We start from the raw sequence: 22427 nt of genomic DNA on the forward strand, positions 1-22427 counted from the left end.
ATAACCCCCTGCACCACAGACCATACATTTCAATCCCTGTATCTTTAACCTACTTGTTAAGTTTGTCTCCTCCAGAATCGAAGCTGTAAAGCTACAAATTGTTCTTCAAATGGAGCCCCAGATGCAGTCCATGACTAAAATCTACTGCGGACCCCTGGACTGGCCTGCTAGCCCATGCTCCGGACATCGAAGGCACCCCTCCCGAGGAAATCTCAACTGCACAACCTCTACTATGTCCCAATTCAGCAGGAAGCAGTTGGATCAGTCATCAGTCAACCTCCCCAATAGCACTTGGGTTTTCCTGTTGAGGGGGTTACTGAGAGACAGGACTAGCCGGATTTCCTAGGCCAACGAAGAATCCCTAAGCCTAGCTGGGAAGGTGACTGCATTCACCTTTAAACATGGGGCTTGCAACTTAGCTCACACCTGACCAATCAGGTAGGAAAGAGAGTTCACTAAAATGCTAATTAGGCAAAAACAGGAGATAAAGAAATAGCCAATCATCTATTGCCTGAGAGCACAGCGGGAGGGACAATGATCGGGATATAAACCCAGGCATTCGAGCCGGCAATGGCTACCCTCTTTGGGTGCCCCCCCGGCCTTTGTATGGGAGCTCTGTTTCCACTCTATTAAATCTTGCAACTGCGAAAAAAAAAAAAAGAATGAGGAGAAATGTTCTAGGTCAGTGGCTCTCTAACTCTGGTTAGTATCACAATCACCTGGGGAAATAAAAAACATGAAGGCCCAGACTTATAAGCTAAGGCTTAAGCCTCTGTAGCTTTTGAGAGCCTACATTCATACAATTTCCAGGCTACAATATACTAAAGAGAGATAACCAAATGCAATGCAGATTCTGCAATGGATTCTCCTTTGAATATGAATAGCTGTAAAAGATGGTTTGGAAGCCAATGAAGAAATCTGAAAATGGAATATTACAGAATTATGAATAGTTTCCTTAAGGGTAATTATGGTACAACAGCTATATGATTTTGTCTTTATGTTTGGGTGATACACATGTTGATTAAATAAAGGGTAAAGTGTCATGATGTCTAAAACTTATTCTCAATGGTACAACAAATATACAAAAAATAAACGTGCAAATTTGTCAATAATTTTGAATCTAGGTGGGGGTATATGGTTGTATATTTGACAATTCCTTCCAAACCCACAAGTATCAACTAGGTTTACCATCTTTTATGGGCAGGATTTGTGGTATCCCAAAGCAATTACAATAGTAACATCAAAAATCACTGGTTATTGATCACCATGATAGATACATAACAATGAAAAAGTTTGAAATATTCTGAGAATTACCAAAATGTGACATAAAGACATGAAATGCACACATGATATTTGGAAAATGGACCTGATCATCTTGCTTACCACAGGGTTGCCACAAACCTTCAATTTGTATAAAACACAATAACTGCAATGCACAATTCAGTGAGGTATGCCTGTATCTGGTAAAGTATTTCATAGGGAGTATATTGTGAACATAACAACTACCCTATATTCCTCATTCAAAGACTTTCTCACAAGAATTATCTTCTCCAAACACTAAGGTATTTAGTGTGGCTATAAAACGCCCCACATTCCTTACACCCAAAGATTTCTCGGAAGTATGAATACTCTGACGTTGAGCAAATCCCAGGCCATGATGAAAGTTCTTCACACATTCTTTTATGTTCACAAGATTTCTCATCAATATGAGCTCTCCGGTGTTGAGTAAATTTTTCATACACAGTGAAGGCTTGTCCACACTACTTATAGTCATAAAATTTCTAACTATTATGAATTTTCTGATGTTAAGAAAGCTGATAATCCACAGTAAATGCTTTCCCACATTCCTTACATTCTAGGGTTTCTCACCAGTATGAATTTTAACATGTTGAACAATGTTTGAGCTACAACTAAAGGTCTTCCAACATTCTGTACATTCACAGGGCTTCATACCAGTGTGAATTCTTTGATGTGCAGTCAGGACCAAACGAAATCTAGGTTTTCCCACACTCCTTACATTCATAGAGTTTCTCACCCATATGAATACTCTGATGTTGAATAAGGTTTGAGCCACTATTGAAGGCCTTCCCACATTCCTCAAATTCAAATGGCTTCTCGCCAGTATAAATGATCTGAAGTCCAGCAAGCTGTGTCAGAAAACTAAAGGCCTTTCCACATTCTTTACATTCAAAGGGTTTTTTTTACCAGTGTGAATTTGGTAATGTTCAGTAAGTTGGTAATGATATCTAAAGGTCTTCCTCTACTCCTTACATACAAAGAGTTCCTCACTGGAATGAATTTTCTGATGCTGAGTAAGGTTTGAACCACGATTGAAGCCTTTCCCACACTCCTTACATTCACATGGTTTTACACCAGCATGAATACTCTGATGTTGAACATTGTTTGAGACACAATTAAAGGATTTTCCACATTCCTTACATTCAAGATGGCTTCCCACCTGTGTGAACATTCTTATGGCGATTAAGCTGGGTGGGAAGACTAAAAACCTTTCCACACGCCTTACATTCAAAGGGTTTCTCACCAGTATGCAATTTCTGGTGTCGAATAAGTTGCATATGAAGTCGAAAGGCTTTCCCACACTCCTTACATTCAAAGGGTTTCTCACTAGTATGCAATTTCTGATGTCGAATAAGGTGCATATGAAGTCGAAAGGCTTTCCCACATTCCTTACATTCAAAGGGTTTCTTTCCAGTATGAATACTTCGATGTTGATTAAGATTTGAACCACGACGGAAGAATTTCCCACATTCCTTACATTCAAAGGGTTTCTCACCTGTATGAGTTTTCTGATGTTGAGAAAGTTGTAGGTAAAGTCTAAAAGCCTTCCCACATTCCTTACATTCATAGGGCTTCTCACCAGTGTGAATACTCTGATGTTGAACAAGGCTCGAGCCACGATTGAAGGCCTTCCCACAGTCTTTACATTCAAATGGCTTGTCACCAGTATGAATTCGAGAATGTTCAATAAGTTGGCAATGATATCTAAAGGCCATCTCACATTCCCTACATACAAAAGGTTTCTCATTGGAATGAATTTTTTGATGCTGAATAAGATGTGCACCACGATTAAAGCCTTTCCCACACTCCTTACATTCATATGGTTTTACACCAGCATGAATACTCTGATGTTGAGCAAGGTTTGAGCTACGATTAAAGGACTTCCCACATTCCTTACATTCAAATGGTTTTTCACCTGTGTGAATGTTCTTATGGCGATTAAGCTGGTTGAGAAGACTAAAGGCCTTCCCACATTCTCTGCATTCAAAGGGTTTCTCACCAGTATGAATCTTCTGATGTCGAACAAGCTTTGTCAGAAGAGTAAACGCCTTTCCACATTCTTTACATTCAAAGGGTTTCTCACCAGTATGAATTTGGCAATGTTCAATAAGTTGGTAATGATATCGAAAGGCCATCCCACATTCCTTACATACAAAGGGTTTCTCATTGGAATGAATTTTCTGATGCTGAATAAGGTGTGCACCACGATTGAAGCCTTTCCCACACTCCTTACATTCATATGGTTTTACACCAGCATGAATACTCTGATGTTGAACAAGGTTTGAACTACGATTAAAGGACTTCCCACATTCCTTACATTCAAACAGTTTCTCACCTGTGTGAATGTTCTTATGGCGATTAAGCAGGGTAAGAAGACTAAAGGTCTTTCCACATTCGTTACATTCAAAAGGTTTCTCACCAGTATGAAATTTCTGATGTCGAGTAAATTGTATGTGAAGTCGAAAGGCTTTCCCACACTCCTTACATTCAAAGGGTTTCTCTCCAGTATGAATACTCTGATGCTGAAGAAGATTTGCACTACGACTAAAGTATTTCCCACATTCCTTACATTCATACGGTTTATGTGTATTGCAAATAAGAGAAGCATGAGAAGTATAAGTAGGCAGTTTTTCACAGCTGATCATCTTTTGATTGATATGTCCTTCTTGATACCCCTGTAGTCCCTCAAATCTTCCATATTCTGAGTAGTTTCTAAAATAAAAGGCCTCAAGGCCAAGAGTTGTACTTATGTTCTTTATAACCTGTTTGGGTAAATTTACTTCAGAGATGTCATTTTCTGGAGATACTTTCTCAGGTCCATATTTTGACTCCAAATCTGAAAGAAATGAAGAAAGCAAACCTATTTTATTTTCCTATAACATACATGCAAAGTCCTTTCATCAACTGAAACCATCAATTCAAACCAATAAAACCTTTATTGGTTTTATTAGCTAAAACCAACAAAGTTGGTAGATAGAACCTTTCTCGTATCACTTCCATTTCCAGTGGAAGCAAATGCACATCTGAGCCAGCCTGGTTATGTACATGTAAAAATAGGAAAATGAACCACTGAATGTTGATCCTAACTAGGTCGACTATCTGTTGAAACATATTGATATGTTCTATAGGACTTAAGACCATGAGACCCATAGCTTCATAGTCAGTAATTAGAATGTCCAGGATACAATCCAAATATACTGGCATATACAAGAAAATTTCAACTCACATTAGAAAAGAAAATCAACAGCAGCATTCTGCCAGGGGCCTGGGGATCACTCCACCCCTATTTACCATAAGAACCAGCACATAAAACTGGGGGGCCTAAGGTCAGGTCCACCAGACCCAGCTCTGTGCCCAAGTCCCCAAGCATACCATCTGGGAACCTGGGGATCACCCTGATCCATCTACCACCTTTGCTACCTAAGCACTCGTCACAGAGGCCTGAGGTCAGACCCATATAACCTGCTGCTACCTCCACAACTGGCACCCACCTGTACTCACAACTGGATGTTCTGTGGACTGGCTCACCCAGCCCATCACAGTTACCTCCAACACCAAGCACTTACTGCTTGGGAGCCAGAAGTTTGTCCTGTTCACTACTACTGCCACCACCCATGCCACACTTGCTACCCAAGAGTCCAAGAACCCATCCACCCACCCAGCATACCATTATCATCCAAACCACAAGGAGGCCAAAGAATCAATGTGCCTAGACACACCGATACTAGTACCAGCACAGACTACCCTGGGGCCCCAAAACAGGCATGTCTGGACTGCTACTGCCACCACCAGAGTCCAAGGACTTGCCTACCTAGTGTCCTAGTGCTAGGCCATTCTTGCATTAAAGGAATACCTGAGACTGGGTAATTTACGAAAAAATAAGTATTAACTGGCTCATGGTTCTGCAGGTTGTACAAGCATGGCGCTGGCATCTGCTCAGCTTCTGGGGAGGCCTTAGCGGGCTTTTACTCATCAAAGAAGGCAACACAGGACAAAGAATGTCGCACAGCAAGAGAAGGAGCAAGAGAGAGAACAAGGAGAAGTGCCATATACTTTTAACAACCAGGTCCTGCAAGAACTCACTCACTATTGTGAGGACAGCACCAAGGGGATGGTGCTAAGCCATTCATGAGAAATCAACTCCCATGATCCAATTACCTCCCACCAGGCCCCATCTCCAACACTGGGGATTACAGTTCAACTTGAGATTTAGAGGGGAAAATACCTAAACTGTATCACTTCTCATCCCCAATAAAACTTCACCATACCCTCCACTAACCATCACAACCAAAACCAATGAAGAAATCACACACACCAATGACACTGTTTACAGTCAAAAAAAAAATCATAACACTACATAACAACACTACTGCACACACCCAGAATCAAAGCGAAAATGCCCTATCCAACCCTATTAACCATAGATACATCTTTAGGAAAAAAGCCTCCCCTACAAAAGCAAATTCAAAAAAATGAGAATAAACACAGGAAGTAACAAAAAAAAAGAAGGAAACATGACATCTCCACAGGAACATAATAATTCTCCAGAAACATTCCAATGGGGGGAAATGTTATATCCTAGCGAAATAATTCAAAAATAATTATATTAAAGAAGCTAAGCGAGATACAAGAGAATTTGGAAGAACAATACAAAGAAATCAGAAAAAAAAAAAAAACCCTCAGGATAAGAAGAAGAAATTTACCAATTTCATTATAAAAAAGAACCAAACAGAAATTCTGAAACTGAATAATTCATTGAATAAAATATAAAATACATTCAAAATCTTCAACAACAGACTAGATCAAGTAGAAGAATCTCAGAACATAAAGCCAATTCTTTTGAAATAACCCAGTCAGACAAAAACAGAAAAAGAAAAAAAGAAGAATAAACAAAGACCCTATATGGGACATCATAAAACAACCAAATATTTGAAATTTTGAGGTCCCAGAGATGAAGAGAAAAAATAAAGGAAAGAAAATCTATTTAATGAAATAATAGCTGGAAACTTTCCAACTCTAGCAAGAGATGTAGACATCCAGATATAGGAAGCTCAGAGATACCCAAATAGATAACAACACAAAAAAGGCTTCTCCATGGCACATTATGGTCAAAATACAAAAGTCAAAGACAAAGACAGAATACTAAAAACAGCAAGAGAAAAGCATCTAGTTACTTACAGGGAACTCTCATCAGCCAAATAGCAGATTTCTCAACAGAAAGAAATGAGAGAGAATGAAATGATATATTCAAAGTGTTGAAAGAAAAAACTTGCCCATCAAGGATACTATCCTCAGCAAATTATCCAACATAAATGAAGAAGAAATAATCTTTCCCAGACAAAAGCTGAGGGTAGACCAGCTCTACAAGATATGCTTAAGAGTCCTACACTTAGAAGTGAAAGAATATCTACCATTGTGAAAACATACAAAATTATAAAACCCACTGACACAGCAAATACACAAATAAGGAGAAAGAACTCAAATGTTATCCCTATAGAAAACAACCAAACCACAATGATAAAAAATAAAAGAGAAAGAAAGGAACAAAGGATATACAAATCAACTAGAAATCAATTAATAAAATGACAAGAATAAGCCCTCACATATCAGTAATCACATTGAATGTAAATTGATTAAACTTTTCATCTAAAAGATATAGACTGGCTGAATGGATTAAAAAAAAAAAGTGACCCAGTTATATGCTGCCAACAAGAGACTCATCTCACTGGTAAAGAAACATATGGATTGAAAGTAAAGGAACAGTAAAAGATATTCTATGCAAATGGAAACCAAAGTGAGCAGGAATGGCTATATTTATATCAGACAAAAAAGATTTTAAGTCAAAAGCAGCAAAAAGAGACAAAGAAGGTCATGGTATAATGATAAAGGGATCAATTCAGCAAGAGGATATAATAATTCTAAACATACTATAATCCCAACACCAGAACACCCAGATATATAAGGTGAATATTATTAGATCAAAAGGGAGAGAGATATACTCCAGGGCAATAATCACTGGGGACTTCAACACCCCACTCTGAATTAGACAGATCATCTAGATAGAAAATTAACAAAGAAACATTGGATTTAAGCTTCACATTAGACAAAACAGGCCTACCAGACATTTACTGAACATTTCATCAAATAGCTACAGAATACACATACTCTCATTAGCACACAGAACATTCTCTAGGACAGACCATATGTTAGGATGCAATTCTTAACAAATTCTTCAAAACCAAAATTATATCAAGTCTTTTCTCAGACATGGAATAGAACAAGAAATCAGTAACAAGACGAACTTTGGAAACTGTACAACACATGGAAATTAAACAACCTGCTCATACATAACCACTGGGTCAAGAAAGAAATTAAGGAGGAAATCAAAAAATTTCTTGAAACAAATGAAAATCAGAATTCAACATAGCAAAACCTGTGGGATACAGCAAAAGCACTGCTAAGAGTGAAGTTGATGGCAATAAACACCAACATTGAAAAAGTAGAAAGATTTCAAATAAACAATCCAATGAAATCAGGGCAGAACTAAATAAAATACAGACTAAATAATACAAAAGATCAATGAAATGAAAAGTTGTTTTTTAAAAAACATAAATATAATTAATAAACCACTAGCTTGACTAACCAAGAAGAAAAGAGAATAAGCAAAATCAGAAATAAAAAAGGAGATATTACCACTGACACCACAGAAACAGAAAAGATCATCAAAACAGAAAAGCTGAACAGGCCAATAATGAGTAATGAGATTGAATCAGTAATAAAATGTCGCCCAAAAAAGAAAACTCCAGGACTGATGACTTCCCTGCTGAATTCTATCTACCAAACTCTCAAAGAACTAATACCAATTCTCCTCAAACTATTCCAAAAAATTTCAGAGGAGGGAATTCTCTTTAACTCATTCTATGAAGCTGGCATACCATGAAACAAAAACCAGACAAGGAAGAAACAAAAAAAGAAAATAGTTCTAACCTAATGGCACATGAATGCCTATGTTTATTGTAGCACCATTCATAATAGCAAAGACATGGAATTAACTTAAATGTCCATGAATGGTTACCTGGCTAAAGAAAATGTGGTACATATAGCCCAAGGAATACTACATAACCATAAAAAAGAACAAGATTATGTGCAGCAATGTGGATGGCACTGGATGCCATTATCCTAAGCAAATTAATGAAGGAACAGAAAACCAAAGACTACATATTCTCACTTATAAGTGGGAGCTAAACACCGAGTACACATGGACACAAAAAAACAGAACAATAGACATCAGGGCCTACTTGAGAGTAGAGGGTGGGAGGATGAAGATCCAAAAACTACCTATTGGGTAGTTTACCTATTGCTTATTATCTGGGTGGTGAAATAATCTGTACACCAAACCCACCACAACGTGCAATTTACCCATATAACAAACCCACACATGTACCCCTTGGACCTAAAATAAAAGTTGGAAAATAATAATTAAAAATAAATAAAGAAATGGTGCTGGAGCAACTGGATATCCATATGCGATAGAATGAAACCAGACCCCTATTTCTCACCATATACAAAAATCAACTGGAAATGGATTAAAGACTTAAATGTAAGACTCAAAACTACAAAACAACTAAAAGAAAACATAAAGGAAGTGCTTCAGGACATTGACCTAGGCAAAAATTTTCTGGTTAACACTGCAAAGGCACAGGCAGCAAAAACAAAAACAGATCAATGGAACTGTATTAAACTAAAACGCTTCTGCAGAGCAAACGAAAGTATCAACAGAGGGAATAGACAAAATTAAATGAGAGAAGTTATTTGCAAACTATTTCTCTGACAAGACTCAAATAACAGCCAAAAAAAAAAAATCCTATTAAAAAGTTGGCAAATGGGCTGGGCACAATGGCTCATACCTGTAATCCCAGGAATTTGGGAGGCTGAGGTGGGCAGATCACCTGAGGTCAGGAGTTCAGGAACAACTTGGCCAACACAGTGAAACCTCATCTCTACTAAAAATACAAAAATTAGCCAGGTGCAGTGGTGGGCACCTGTTATCCCAGCTACTTGGGAAGCTGAGGCATGAGAATTGCTTGAACCCAAGAGGCAGAGGTTGCAGTGAGTCAAGATCACATTACTACACTCCACACTGCAGAACAGAGCAAGATTCCATTAAAAAAAAAAAAAAAAAAGTTTACACTGGGAAAAACAGAGGGAACTTACTCCACTAAAAGGGGAAGGAAATAAGAGAACAGAAATTAGGTGGTTAGTAAATGATGAAGTTCCTTGGCGACGGCTTCTGCTATAATCTTTACTTCCTTCCCAGGTCTTGGGCATTTTTATCCAACACAACTTAGGTCATCGAAGAAAGTTTTTCAAACCACATCTCAGGGGTGTGACTCCTTTCTGAGCACATGGCTGTCCGGGACAATGATGGCTTCCCCCTGCCTGCTTTACCCTCATTTACCTGGATACCATCTGCTTGTTTCTTTCCTTACAACCATCCAGGGCTCTTTCTCTTGCTCAAGTAACGTAATCACATCTGGTTTAGAAATGGAACTTCCTGCGTAAAAGAAATGACACATGTAAAATTTTTTTAATACAAATTTTTTTTTTCAAATCTTTGTGACCTGCTTAAACTTATAATAAATTACAAGTCAAAACAATATTGAGAAGAGACTTCAGATAAGAGTGAGAGGTTGAGTAAGAGAACTCTTTTCTAACTCAGAATCTTATCCCTCAAAAAGAGGGATAACTGAATGGTTGAGAGCAGGAACCTTCAAGCCAGACTGCCGTGTTCAAATCCTGTCTCTGCTACTCACTAGCAGTATGACCTCAGATAAGTCATTTAAACTCTGTCCTTCAGTTTTCCCAGCTCTAAAATGGGGATGATATAACACCTATTTTATAGGACTGATACTAAGACTAAATAAGTTAATATAAGTAAAATACTTCTAACATTGCGTGATATACAGTAGCACAAAGTCAAGATTATGTTTATTATTGTCATTTATTTTGCATCCTTAGACATATACAGCTCACTCAGTATATTCACTCAATGAAAATACATAAACTCCATAGCCTGAAACTTTCAGCTACAAAACAAGTAACTCAATGTTTATTGAAAGAAATGAAATGCATTCACTTTAGTGTTAAATGAATTTCTGTCAACCCAATCAGTGTATGTAAATAACAGACATTTTTGTTTGTCTGTTTTTGTTTTTCAGACAAGGTCTCAGTCTATTGCCCAGGCTGGAGTGCAGTGATGGGTACAGCTCACTGCAGCCTCAACCTCCCAGTGATCATAGAGGTTTCTTTGATAGAAAAATTCAAGACACTCTTCTCCTTACAGGTGGGCCAAAAAAACAAAAACAAACCAAAAAACAGAAAATCTACAGTAATTCTGACATCAAACATAACATGAAACCTGGTTCTTAGACAGTATCTTTCAATGAACGTACAAGATTTCAAATTCAGCCCCATGGTCATGGAGAGAGAGAGGCAATTACAGAAAGGACCAGTGTAATGGAGGCCACTGTGGAGTAGGCAAGATACAGGGGCTCAGGGAGGTGCCTGTTTTCAACCCAACAAATCTCAATCCATTCCTTTGGGAACAAGAAGGAATTCAGCCACCTCTTAAAAGATAGCCCTGAAATTCACGGTGAAGAAAGCTGATATTCCAGAGAACAGATACAAAAATAACTGGGACCAATGACCTTACCCAGTGAGATCAGGTGGCTGTAGTTCTCCAACATCACGTCCCTGTACAAGGTCCTCTGATCAGGCTGCAGGCACTCCCACTCCTCCTGAGAGAAGTCAATGGCCACATCCCTGAATGTCACTGATCCCTGAAACCACAAACACATGTGTTATGGTGAAATTGAAGAAAATTGTTTCAAGATGAAAGGAGAGGAAGTGAAGGAGTGTACTGTAAGAAAAAAGCAATATGGAAATTCACAGAGTGCCTGCACATTCTTCAAGAATCCTGCTGCTGGCTGAGCATGGTGGCTCATCCCTATAGTCCCAGCTACTCAGGAGGTCAAGGTGGGAGGATTGCTTGAACCCAGGAGTTTGAGACTAGCCTGGGCAACATAATGATATCCTGTCTCTGCAAAAATTAAACTTTAAGTAACTGTGTGTGGTATCACGTACCTGTAGTCCCAGCTACTTGGGAGACTGAGGTAGGAGTATCGCTTGAGCCCAGGAGTTCAAGGCTACAGTGAACTGTGATCACGCCCTGCACTCCAGCCTGGGCCACAGAGCAAGACCCTATCTCAGAAAAACAAACAAACAAAAAAAGGTGGGGGTTGCATACAATTGAAGAATGTTCTTAATCCTCAAGCTCATTATGGTATGAGATGATAGCAAAAGTATTTTTTCTTGTCATGACAAATGATTTTTAAAAGCTGCATGAAAGTCAATATAATTGACATATTAGATTTATTCATTTTTTTCTATTTATACATTGAGGATGGCCAGGGCCTCTAAGGATTTTCCCAATTCTGATAATTTTTTTTTTTTTTTCCCTGAGACAGAGTCTCACTCTGTTACCCAGGCTGGAGTGCAGTGGCACGATCGCGGCTCACTGCAACCTCCACCTCCCGGGTTCAAGCAATTCTCCTGCCTCAGCCTCCTATGCAGCTGGGATTACAGGTGCGTACCACCACAATAGGCTAATATTGTTGTTGTTGTTAGAAGAGATGGGGTTTCTTTTTTTTTTTTTTTTTTTTTTTTTTGAGGCGGAGTCTTCACTCTGTCGCCCAGGCTGGAGTGCAGTGGCACCATCTCGGCTCACTGCAAGCTCCGCCTCCCGGGTTCGCGCCATTCTCCTGCCTCAGCCTCCGGAGTAGCTGGGACTACAGGCGCCCGCCACCGCGCCCGGCTAATTTTTTGTATTTTAGTAGAGACGGGGTTTCACCGTGTTAGCCAGGATGGTCTCGATCTACTGACCTCGTGATCCGCCCGCCTCGGCCTCCCAAAGTGCAGGGATTACAGGCGTGAGCCACCGCGCCCGGCCGGAAGAGACGGGGTTTCACCATGTTGGCCAGGCTGGTCTCAAACTCCTGACCTCAAGTGATCCACCACCCGCCTCGGCCTCCCAAAGTGCTGGGACTGCACGCGTGAGCCACCACGTCCGGCCAGAGAATCTGTAATCACCTATCATTCATGCCCTGAATTATCTTCTCCCTGTTACTGCCCACTGTCCTCACTGATCACTTTCCTAAAAGCCTCATAAAGCAGAACACCTTGTCACACTTGCAGACTGAGGCCACTCACTATGGAATTCTACCTTAGCTACCTGGAAAGCTCTAGTCTGTGAAGTTTCAAAGTGTTCCCAAGTGTGGTCAATCATCTGTAACTTATCAAACCCATAAGACCCTGTTTCCCTGTGGGGACTGATTCCTCCACTGTTCCAATATTCTTCCTGACCAAGGTCTGAGCACAGAGCACAGACTGAATAACCTGTTCAAAGAAAACATCAAAGCCAGCAGGAAACAGAGGTACAAATAGCAAGAGCACTGACTTTTTTTTTTTTTTGGTCACCAGCCTTCACTATAATGGGACAAACTGGGGTGTAACATCATAGATCCTGGGTAAGAAGCTTCAGGTTAAATAATAACAGTCACCTAACCCGAAAATCACCATATTTGAAGGAAAAGAGAGAAATATCAACTTACATGGACCATGTTTCTAGAATTACAAAATTGGTCAATCTTCCTCGTGCTTCTCCCCTGGAAAACAACAACAAGAAAAGGCCATAATTAAAGCTGTGTCTCAATGCTCTCGAAGCATTGAAGCAAATAACTATTTTATTCTCCATTCCTATTTCTCAACTACTCCTGCTAACATGCACACTTCCACCACCTCCCATCACTCCCCTTGTCCCCACACACACTCTCTCACAAATAAACTGGCAGTGAATAGGTGGAGTTGGGATGAAACCAAGCTCTCGCCTACATCCAAGGCAACCTGCGGCAGAAGCATGAATGCTGAGCACAGGCATTTCTGCCTTGAAGTTGTGGCTTCCAGCCAGTCCTCCGTTCTTGGGATACCTATCTTGGCCTAGGACTGGACCTCTGATCCTGCCCTAAGCAGATCCTCCTCCCCTAGTCCCACCTTTCAGAGCTGAGAAGGGATCGCATCATCCAATCCAGAACCTCTTTGTGAAATCAGGATTGGGTGCAGTGGGGCAAGGCATGAGAACTGGAAAGGATATACAGACAGAATTGCAAGGGCAGTGTTCAGCATTCTGAGTTCAGCAAAAGCCAGTTGGTTAATACAGTTTAGAACATCCACGTAATAGAATACATGGTACTCTATGATTAACAGAAAAATTAGATTACAAAACAGGATAATATGATTACATTTGTAAAATATATGTATATAGAAATATTAATAAAAAGACTAACAGACATCAATAGAAAAAAATTTAGAAAATTATATGCATGTTAAGAGTTCTCCTCTGTGTAGCTCCAATTTTCTTCTTTTTGCTTAAGAAGCAAAAAGGTGTGGCCGGGCATGGTGGCTCACACCTGTAATCCCAGCACTTTGGGAGGCCAAGGCAGGCAGATCATGAGGTCAGGAGATCGAGACCATCCTAGCCAACATGGTGATACCCCGTCTCTACTAAAAATACAAAAATTAGCTGGGTGTGGTGGCACATGCCTGTAATCCCACCTACTCGGGAGGCTGAGGCACGAGAATCGCTTGAACCCAGGAGGCAGAGGTTGCAGTGAGCCGAGATCACACCATTGCACTCCAGCCTAGCAACAGAGCGAGACTTCATGTCAGAAAAAAAAAAAAATTGTAACTACATCCAGGCATTAACTTGGAATATTTATAGTTATAGTCACATATATATATACACACACACACACACACACACACACACACATGTGTGTGTGTATGCATCTCTATATATGGACATATGTAAATGTATATACACATTTCTTTCCTATGAGGAAACTTCTCCAAATTAGATGAAAGACACTTTTTATTTAGATATCTCCCTTTGAACTTGGGGGGAAAAAATCAGGATAATCTAATGAGCTGTTGTTTTTACTTAACGAGTTTGTTTCCTTTATTTTCCAATTCTTGACCATCACTAAGATGTCTATGTTTTTCTACGTATATTGGAACAATTTCTAGAAAGAATTTTCTGCAAGTCCCCAACCAATGTCTTGTATGCATTAATGATAGTCTATTTCTACTTTCGAAGTAAAAAATAAAAACAGAGTTATCAGGAAAAAAAACCTGAGCCTGTCATGAGGTTCAACAAGAGGTTAATGTGACTATAAAAAATAACATCAGGTAGTTCTAATATCCTTTAGCTGTATCTCACCAATATAATTAGATATTCTCATTATCAAGATTCTTCTCCGAATGAACACAATGCAGATAAGTGGCATTTGCAAACTATGTGAGAAAATTTGTGGAATATACACCACCATGCTTGGTTTCCTTCTTCACCAAATAACCAATTAAAATATTATTTTAGATATAATTCTTATAGAATGCCTTTAGATATGATTCTTACAGAATTCTTATACAAAAACCCTATCTTAGTATATGGGATTCATATACAATATAACAATTTCTTTTGGGGGGGCAGGGGTGAAGTCTTGCTCTGTCACCCAGGCTGGAGTGCTGTGGCCTGATCTCAGTTCACTGCAACCTCTGCCTCCCAGGTTCAAGCAATTCTCCTGCCTCAGCCTCCTGAGTAGCTGGGATTACAGGCACCTGCCACCACCCCTTGGCTAGTTTTTGTATTTTTAGTAGAGACAAGGTTTCACCATGTTGGCAAGGCTGGTCTCAAACTCCTGACCTCAAATGATCTGCCTGTCTCAGCCTCCCAAAGTGCTGGGATTACAGGTGTGAGCCACTGTACCCCATCTCATGTAACATTTTCTTGAGTATTATTGCTCATAGCATGAATATTGCTTAATGATATATCAAATACTTTTCATAATTCCTTATAGACATCATTTTATTACCTGCATAACACTCTATCACTTAAGTCTAATATGATTAACTTAATGATTTCTGTATTACAGAACACTTAGTTTATACAAGATCATTTACAATGTCATTCCAGATATCACAATCTTTTGATTCTAGACCACAGTTTCTCACCCTAGGCACTAATGACATATTGTGCTAGATAATTCTTAGTTGGGGGAGTGGGGAGAGCTATCCTGTGCATAATATAATGTTCAGCAGCATTCCTGACCTCCATCCATTAGATCTAAGTAGCACCCTCCCCGACATCATGACAATCAAAAGTTTCTAAACATCACCCCAGCTGAGAAACAATGTTCTATCTAGATCAATGGATCCAAACCTCATGGGTCACATAAATTTTTTTATAATCTTATGAAATGATACACTATTTCTCCCTCTAAAACCCATATTTATAAATTTCTATAGTACTTCAATATTTTATTTCAAGAGCTCTTGGTCCCTGAGACCATAAATGGAGTCACAAGAACTCAGGTTAAGAATTTCTGTCCTATATTCCTTAGAGAAATAGGAAAAAACAAAAAATGCAAAAATTTGTATAGAACCACAAAAGACCCAAATAGCTAAAGCAATCTTGAGCAAAAAGGAACAAAGTTGGAGGTATCAAACTATCTGACTTCAATATATACTACAAAGCTATAGTAACCAAAACAGCAGGGTACTGACATAAAATAAGACACATAGACCAAAGAAACAGAATAGAGAGGCCCAGAATAAATCCATATATTTATAACCAACTGAGTTTTGAGGAGGGTGCCAAGAAAATACAATGGGGAAAAGACTCTTCAAAAAATACTACTGTGAAAAATAGGTATCCATATGCAGAAAAATGCAATTAGACCCTTATCTCAAACCATTATACAAAAATCAACTCTAAACAGATAAAATACCTAAATGTAAGATCCTAAACTATGAAACAAATAGAAGAAAACATAGGGGGAAAGTTCTATGAAACTGATCTGAGCAATGATTTTTTTTGGGATATGACCTCAAAAGCAAAGGCAACAAAAGCAAAAATGAACAAATGAAATGATATCAAGCTAACAACCTTCTGCACAGAAAAGGAAACAATCAACAAAGTGGAGACATCTTGTAGAATGAGAGAAAATATTTGCAACCATATATATAAGAGATTAAGATCCAAAATATATGAGGAAGTCAAACAACTCAACAGCAAAAAAAAAACCTGATTAAAAGATGGGCAAAGGACCCGAATAGGCACATCCCAAAAGAAGACATAAAAAATGGCCAAGAGTATATGAAAAAATACTCAACATCACTAATCATAAGGGAAATGAAAATTAAACCTGCAATAAGATATTACCTCATACCTGTTAGGGTGGCTACTAGAAAGACAAATGTTAACAAGTATTGGCAAGAATGTAGAGAAAAGGGAACTCTTGCACACTGTGGGCAAGAATGTAAATGGGCACAGCCATTATGTAAAACAGTATGGAGGTTACTCAAAAAGTTAAAAATACAACTACCATATGATCCAGTAATCCCAATACTGGGAATATATCTCCAAAGGAAATGAAATCCGTATGTCAAAGAGATATCAGCACAGCCATGTTTATTACAGCACTATTCACAATAGCCAAGATATGGCATCAACCTACGTGTCTAACAATCAATGAATGGATAAAGAAAATGTAATATATATGCAGGTATATATACACAAGGGAATACTATTTAGCCATAAAAAGTAGGAAATTCTGTCATTTGCAAAAACATGGATGAGCCTGGAAAACATCATATTAAGTGAAGTAAGCCAAGCACAGAAAGACACACGATCTCACTCATCAGCCAAATCTAAAAAAGTTGATATCACAGAAGTGGAGAGTAGAATGGTATTTACAGATCTGGGATAATGTGGGTGAGGGAGGAAGGAGGGCAGTGTTGACTGGGGAAATGTTGGTCAAAGGATACAAAATTTCAGGAAGAGAAATAAGTTCAAGAGATCTATTACACAACATGGTATCTACAATTAATAACAATATTCTGTAGCCTTGAAAAATGCTAGGAGAGTGGATATTAAGTGTTCTTTTTTTTTTTTTTTTTTTTTTTTTTTTTGAGACGGAGTCTTGCTCTGTGCCCCAGGCTGGAGTGCAGTAGCGCGATCTCGGCTCACTGCAAGCTCCGCCCCCCCGGGTTCACTCCATTCTCCTGCCTCAGCCTCCCGAGTAGCTGGGACTACAGGCGTCCGCCACCTCGCCCGGCTAATTTTCTTGTATTTTTAGTAGAGACGGGGTTTCACCGTGTTAGCCAGGATGGTCTCGATCTCCTGACCTCGTGATCCGCCCGTCTCGGCCTCCCAAAGTGCTGGGATTACAGGCTTGAGCCACCGCGCCCGGCGATATTAAGTGTTCTTACCACAAAAATGATAACTATGTGAGGTAATGCATTGTTAATTAGCTAGATTTAGTCATTCCACAATGTATACATACCATAAAACTTCATGTTGCACATGATAAATACATACAATTATATCTGTCGATTTAAAAAGAATTTCTGTCCTAGATCATTTGAGCACCTCACTCATTTTCTTAATATACAAGCAGCCATCGCAATGAATCACATATTCCCAATGTTCCTGTTCTATAGAGAGTCAAGGGAATGACTTAAAATGACTACACAAAAACAACAGTTAAAACATATTAAACGTTATTATATGCCTATCTCTGCTCTAAGGGGCTTTACGATATTCATTCATTCTCATGATAGAACCAACATTCCAACCCAAATACTCTGGATCCACTCCCCTATTCTTAACCACAACAGTGTATTGCCTCTCACAGTACACACACACACACACACACACACACACACACACACACACGCCCAAAACACAACGGAAGCTGCCAAACCTCAGAGAGATCTGGCAAGTATAACAAATATCATCTCATGGACTCCCTGGAAAAATCCTGGCTCTTGTTGATACCAATTTCTGTGCGGTCAGTTTTCCACTCCCGAATGCCTCACAGACTAATGGAAATCATCCAACCATCTCCATTCTTCCCTGTTTTGAAAAGAAGGTCTGTAAAGACCAACTGACGTCTGGTGTGGGATTCCACCTAAACACTAATCTCCTCCTTCCCAAATATGGGTCTAAATGGAGTTTTAATATTAACTACTGGAGGTGTATTTCCATACCAGCTTCGAAAAAGAGAGCGCACAGGAAGGTGTGAACGATTTGCCAAATGGTTTTGTGAATATTAAGTGGAAAGGTGAAGGAGGGTGCACGAATTAATTTGCATATCCCCCTAGATTCACTGAAAATTTATGGGAATCTCAATATTCTAAAATCAAAAACGCATTTCTTGAGCAAATACAAAGCACAAACTCACCCTTGACTTTTAGATGTGCAGAAATAATGCTCTCATCTTCCTCCAGGTGCTTCTTTTGGATAATAACACGACTGGGGAAGGGTACGGCAAGCGTGAGACTCCAGGTTTTTCTTGGAGCGCAGACTGAGTTTGAAAGCACCCTCCCTCCATGGCCACAATTTCCCTCACTTCACACGAAATAGGAAGGAAGTAAAAGGAGGCGGAATCGGTTCAACCAGTACAACCAGTTTGGAGCTGCTTTCTGGGGACAGAGCTCTGAGGACGCTGTGGTTCTCAACATGTAGCTGCCCTCCTGGGGAACAGTCGGGGGCACTTCTGCGCTTTCTTGTGTAAAGCTTCATTCTCGGCTCAATATCTGACCTCCCTACTGGGGCCATTGCTCTGCTGCAGTCCCCGCAGCTGTGAAGGGGAAAGAGGGAGGAAGCAGCAGGAGCTTGCGGGCACCAGCATAGTGACGCTCACACAGCCCCAGCAAAGTGCGCTGCGTCCACACGCCTTCCCGGGCCTGTGCATAGGGCCTCACGCACACACTCACACAGTCCCCTCCGTCACTCATGATCTCACAATCCCCCTCCTCTGATGCCCGCGCACACGCACGCCTGGGGATCCGACAGATCCCGTCTGCGCCCCGGGGTTCCTACTCTGAGTACCTCCCTCTAGCCCACCCGCACTGTCGGGTCAGTCAGGCTCCAGCCCCAGTCACCAGAGACCTCCCGCAGCCACGGATCTCGTCCTCGGACGTGAAGACCTCACCGCACTATGTCGTCACCCCGGAGACCGGAAGTGAACTGGCGCGGTGGCCGCTGGGAAATACAGTCCTGAACAGAAAAAGCCTCAGAAGCCTTGAGCTCTGAGCCTCTCGGGTTGATCCCACCATACTATGGGGGCTGACCCCAAAGGGAGCCGAGACTAGTGGATTCGTGGGAGTTCCAGCCCGCGGGGTGCACAGGTTTCTGCCTTGGGCGAGGATCCCCATCTGAGAGGAGCGTTTCCCTCTGGAGCGTCAGTATAACTTGCTTTTTCTCTCCATGGAGAATGCAAATGAGCAGAACTTTTAAAGAAGAAAGAAGAATTTAAAGTAAAATTATGTCAAGATGTGGGTGCTGTAACTCCCAGCAATAGACTTCCACTTCTCTGTGCTATTTGAAGGGGACTTAGGATAAATTTGAAAAGCTTGAACTAAAGAATTGGTTGGTTATATACTAGGACAGGAAGTATGGTTCACATTGGAGATTTCAGAATCAAATGTCTTGGATTCCTCGAGACAATGTTCCTGTTACCTGGAGAGAAAAACGTGATTCAGGACGACATGGAAACGGATAAAAATACACAGAGAATTGCTTGCTTTATCTTGAAGGATGAATAATTAACACTTTGTTAAAATAGTATAAACAAATGCAAAAAAGGGCTTGCTTTTTCTAGGAAGAGCCTGATTTCACTGTTGTAGTCTAACAACACTGAACTTTCAAAATCATTTTTCTAGTTTCCTATGCCACATAAGGAGGAAACATGGAATACTAAAGAGCAAAACGTCTTTTCATTCCAGAATTGTGACAGAAAACGAATAACAAGATAATCAACTCAACCATATCAATAATCACATTAAATGTAAATTGTCTAAACACCTTAACTTAAAAAGATTGTCAGATTGCATTTTTAAAAAGTCAGACCCAAATGTCCATCAATGATAGACTGGATTAAGAAAATGTGGCACATATACACCATGGAATACTATGCAGCCATAAAAAAGGATGAGTTCATGTCCTTTGTAGGGACATGGATAAAGCTGGAAACCATCATTCTGAGTACACTATTGCAAGGACAAAAAGCTAAACACCACATGTTCTCACTCATAGGTGGGAATTGAACAATGAGAGCACTTGGACACAGGGTGGGGAGCATAAGACACTGGGGCCTGTCGTGGGGTGGGGGGAGCAGGAAGAGATAGCATTAGGAGATATACCTAATGTAAGTGATGAGTTAATGGGTGCAGCACACCAGCATGGCACATGTATACATATGTAACATACCTGCACATTGTGCACATGTACCCTAGAACTTAAAGTATAATAAAAAAAAAAGATAATAAAAAATAAATAAATAAAAAGTCAGACCCAAATGTGTGCTACCTACGGGTAATATGTTAAATGAAAAGCACTAAAAGGTTAAGCGTAAAAGGATGGGAAAATATACACCATCCTAACACTAGTCAAAAAAGTTGGAGTGGCTTTATTAAAAACAAAGTAGACTCCAGGACAAAGACTATTACCGGGGATAAAGAAGGGTACATCATAATAATGATAAAGCAGACAGTTCATCGAGTAGAAAAAACATACATAAATTTTGCTCCTAAAAGCAAAGCTTCTAAGTACGGGAAGAAAAATCCGTTAGATTAAAAAGGAGACAGATATCAAATTGTAGTCAGATATTTCAATATATCTATCTTGGTAATTGAGAAAACAAACACAGAAAAGCAACAGGGTGTAGCAGATTTGAGCTACATATCAACTTACTTGATCTCATTTATATTTGTGGAACACTCTCCTCAATGACAGTAAAATTCATTTATGTGGACAGGGGATACTTAACCAGTATGGGCCATAAAACAAGTCTCAATAAACATAAGAGGATTCAAGTCATACAAAGCATGTTGACAAAAATTGAATTAAATTAGAAATCAATAACAGCTGAGTATATATTGTCCAAAGTAGTACAAATTTGAAAAGGTATGAATACTAAAGTAATTGAAACTATGTAATGTTTGAAAAATTCCTGTATTAATTATAATATTCTGTTATATCCTAAAGGGTAAAACAATAACATACATATGTTAAAGCAAAATACCAATTTTGTAGTAAGCAAAAAAAATTTTTAAGGCTATTTTTTTTTTTTTTTTTTTTTTTTTTTTTTTGAGACGGAGTCTCGCCCTGTCGCCGGGGCTGGAGCGCAGTGGCCGGATCTCAGCTCACTGCAGGCTCCGCCTCCCGGGTTTACGCCATTCTCCTGCCTCAGCCTCCTGTGTAGCTGGGACTACAGGCGCCCGCCACCTCGCCCGGCTAGTTTTTTGTATTTTTTTAGTAGAGACGGGGTTTCACCGTGTTCGCCAGGATGGTCTCGATCTCCTGACCTCGTGATCCGCCCGTCTCGGCCTCCCAAAGTGCTGGGGTTACAGGCTTGAGCCACCGCGCCCGGCCTAAGCTATTTATGTTAACTAAACATTAGAATAAAGAGGAGAATAATTATATTTAAGTATATTCTGATACTTTAATCAATTTCCTAATCAATATCACCATTCTTTTTAAGTATTTTCTTTCAATGTGGTCTATTATTTTTAAGTTTTGATAAAATTTTATGCAATCTTCAATGTTGGACTTTATGTTTAATAAACTCAAAATTATAGCTACCTTCAAATGACTCTTCTCTGAACACCATACTTTTTAAGTTGAGATATATACTCTGCATATACTAAGGTAACCAGAAGTCTCAGAATATATCCAATGAAATGGAAGAAATCCTCACAAGTATTGTGAATATTGAATATGGAAAAATTAGATTGCAGTTAATATTCTAGCAGTTACTGTATCTTGCCTTCAAGGTACATCTCTTTTTTTGCCACCTTGTCTAAGAAGGGTACATTTCTTTGAGAATTATCTTTACAAGGCAAACATAAAGGTTCTATTTATGATTCCTTTGAATGTTAAGCCAAATTTAGATGCTGCAATAACATAAGGCTTCTCAACTGCACTCCATTCTGACACAAATTGCAAATTG

General features: G+C 39.5%; 1 protein-coding gene across 6 annotated transcripts; it reads right to left on the minus strand.

The window, feature by feature from the left end:
* Window positions 1–1125: 1125 nt before the first annotated feature.
* On the minus strand, window positions 1126–19633 carry LOC105495347 (zinc finger protein 780A). 6 transcript variants are annotated; one of them, XM_071086810.1, is made up of 6 exons: window positions 19410–19633; window positions 18657–18727; window positions 12969–13022; window positions 11012–11138; window positions 9758–9853; window positions 1126–4135 (listed from the first exon to the last, which is right to left on the minus strand). In XM_071086810.1, exons 3-6 carry the CDS (start codon window positions 12975–12977, stop codon window positions 2442–2444), a joined length of 1926 nt encoding a protein of 641 aa, XP_070942911.1. In that variant the 5' UTR covers window positions 12978–13022; window positions 18657–18727; window positions 19410–19633; the 3' UTR covers window positions 1126–2441. The 6 variants fall into 6 exon arrangements, with proteins under 6 accessions (XP_070942911.1, XP_070942909.1, XP_070942910.1 ...); XM_071086808.1 differs by having other exon boundaries at window positions 19367–19633; XM_071086809.1 differs by lacking the exon at window positions 19410–19633 and adding an exon at window positions 19360–19378.
* Window positions 19634–22427: the final 2794 nt, after the last annotated feature.

Source organism: Macaca nemestrina, chromosome 20, assembly GCF_043159975.1.
Source record: "Macaca nemestrina isolate mMacNem1 chromosome 20, mMacNem.hap1, whole genome shotgun sequence".
Lineage (NCBI taxonomy): Eukaryota > Metazoa > Chordata > Mammalia > Primates > Cercopithecidae > Macaca > Macaca nemestrina.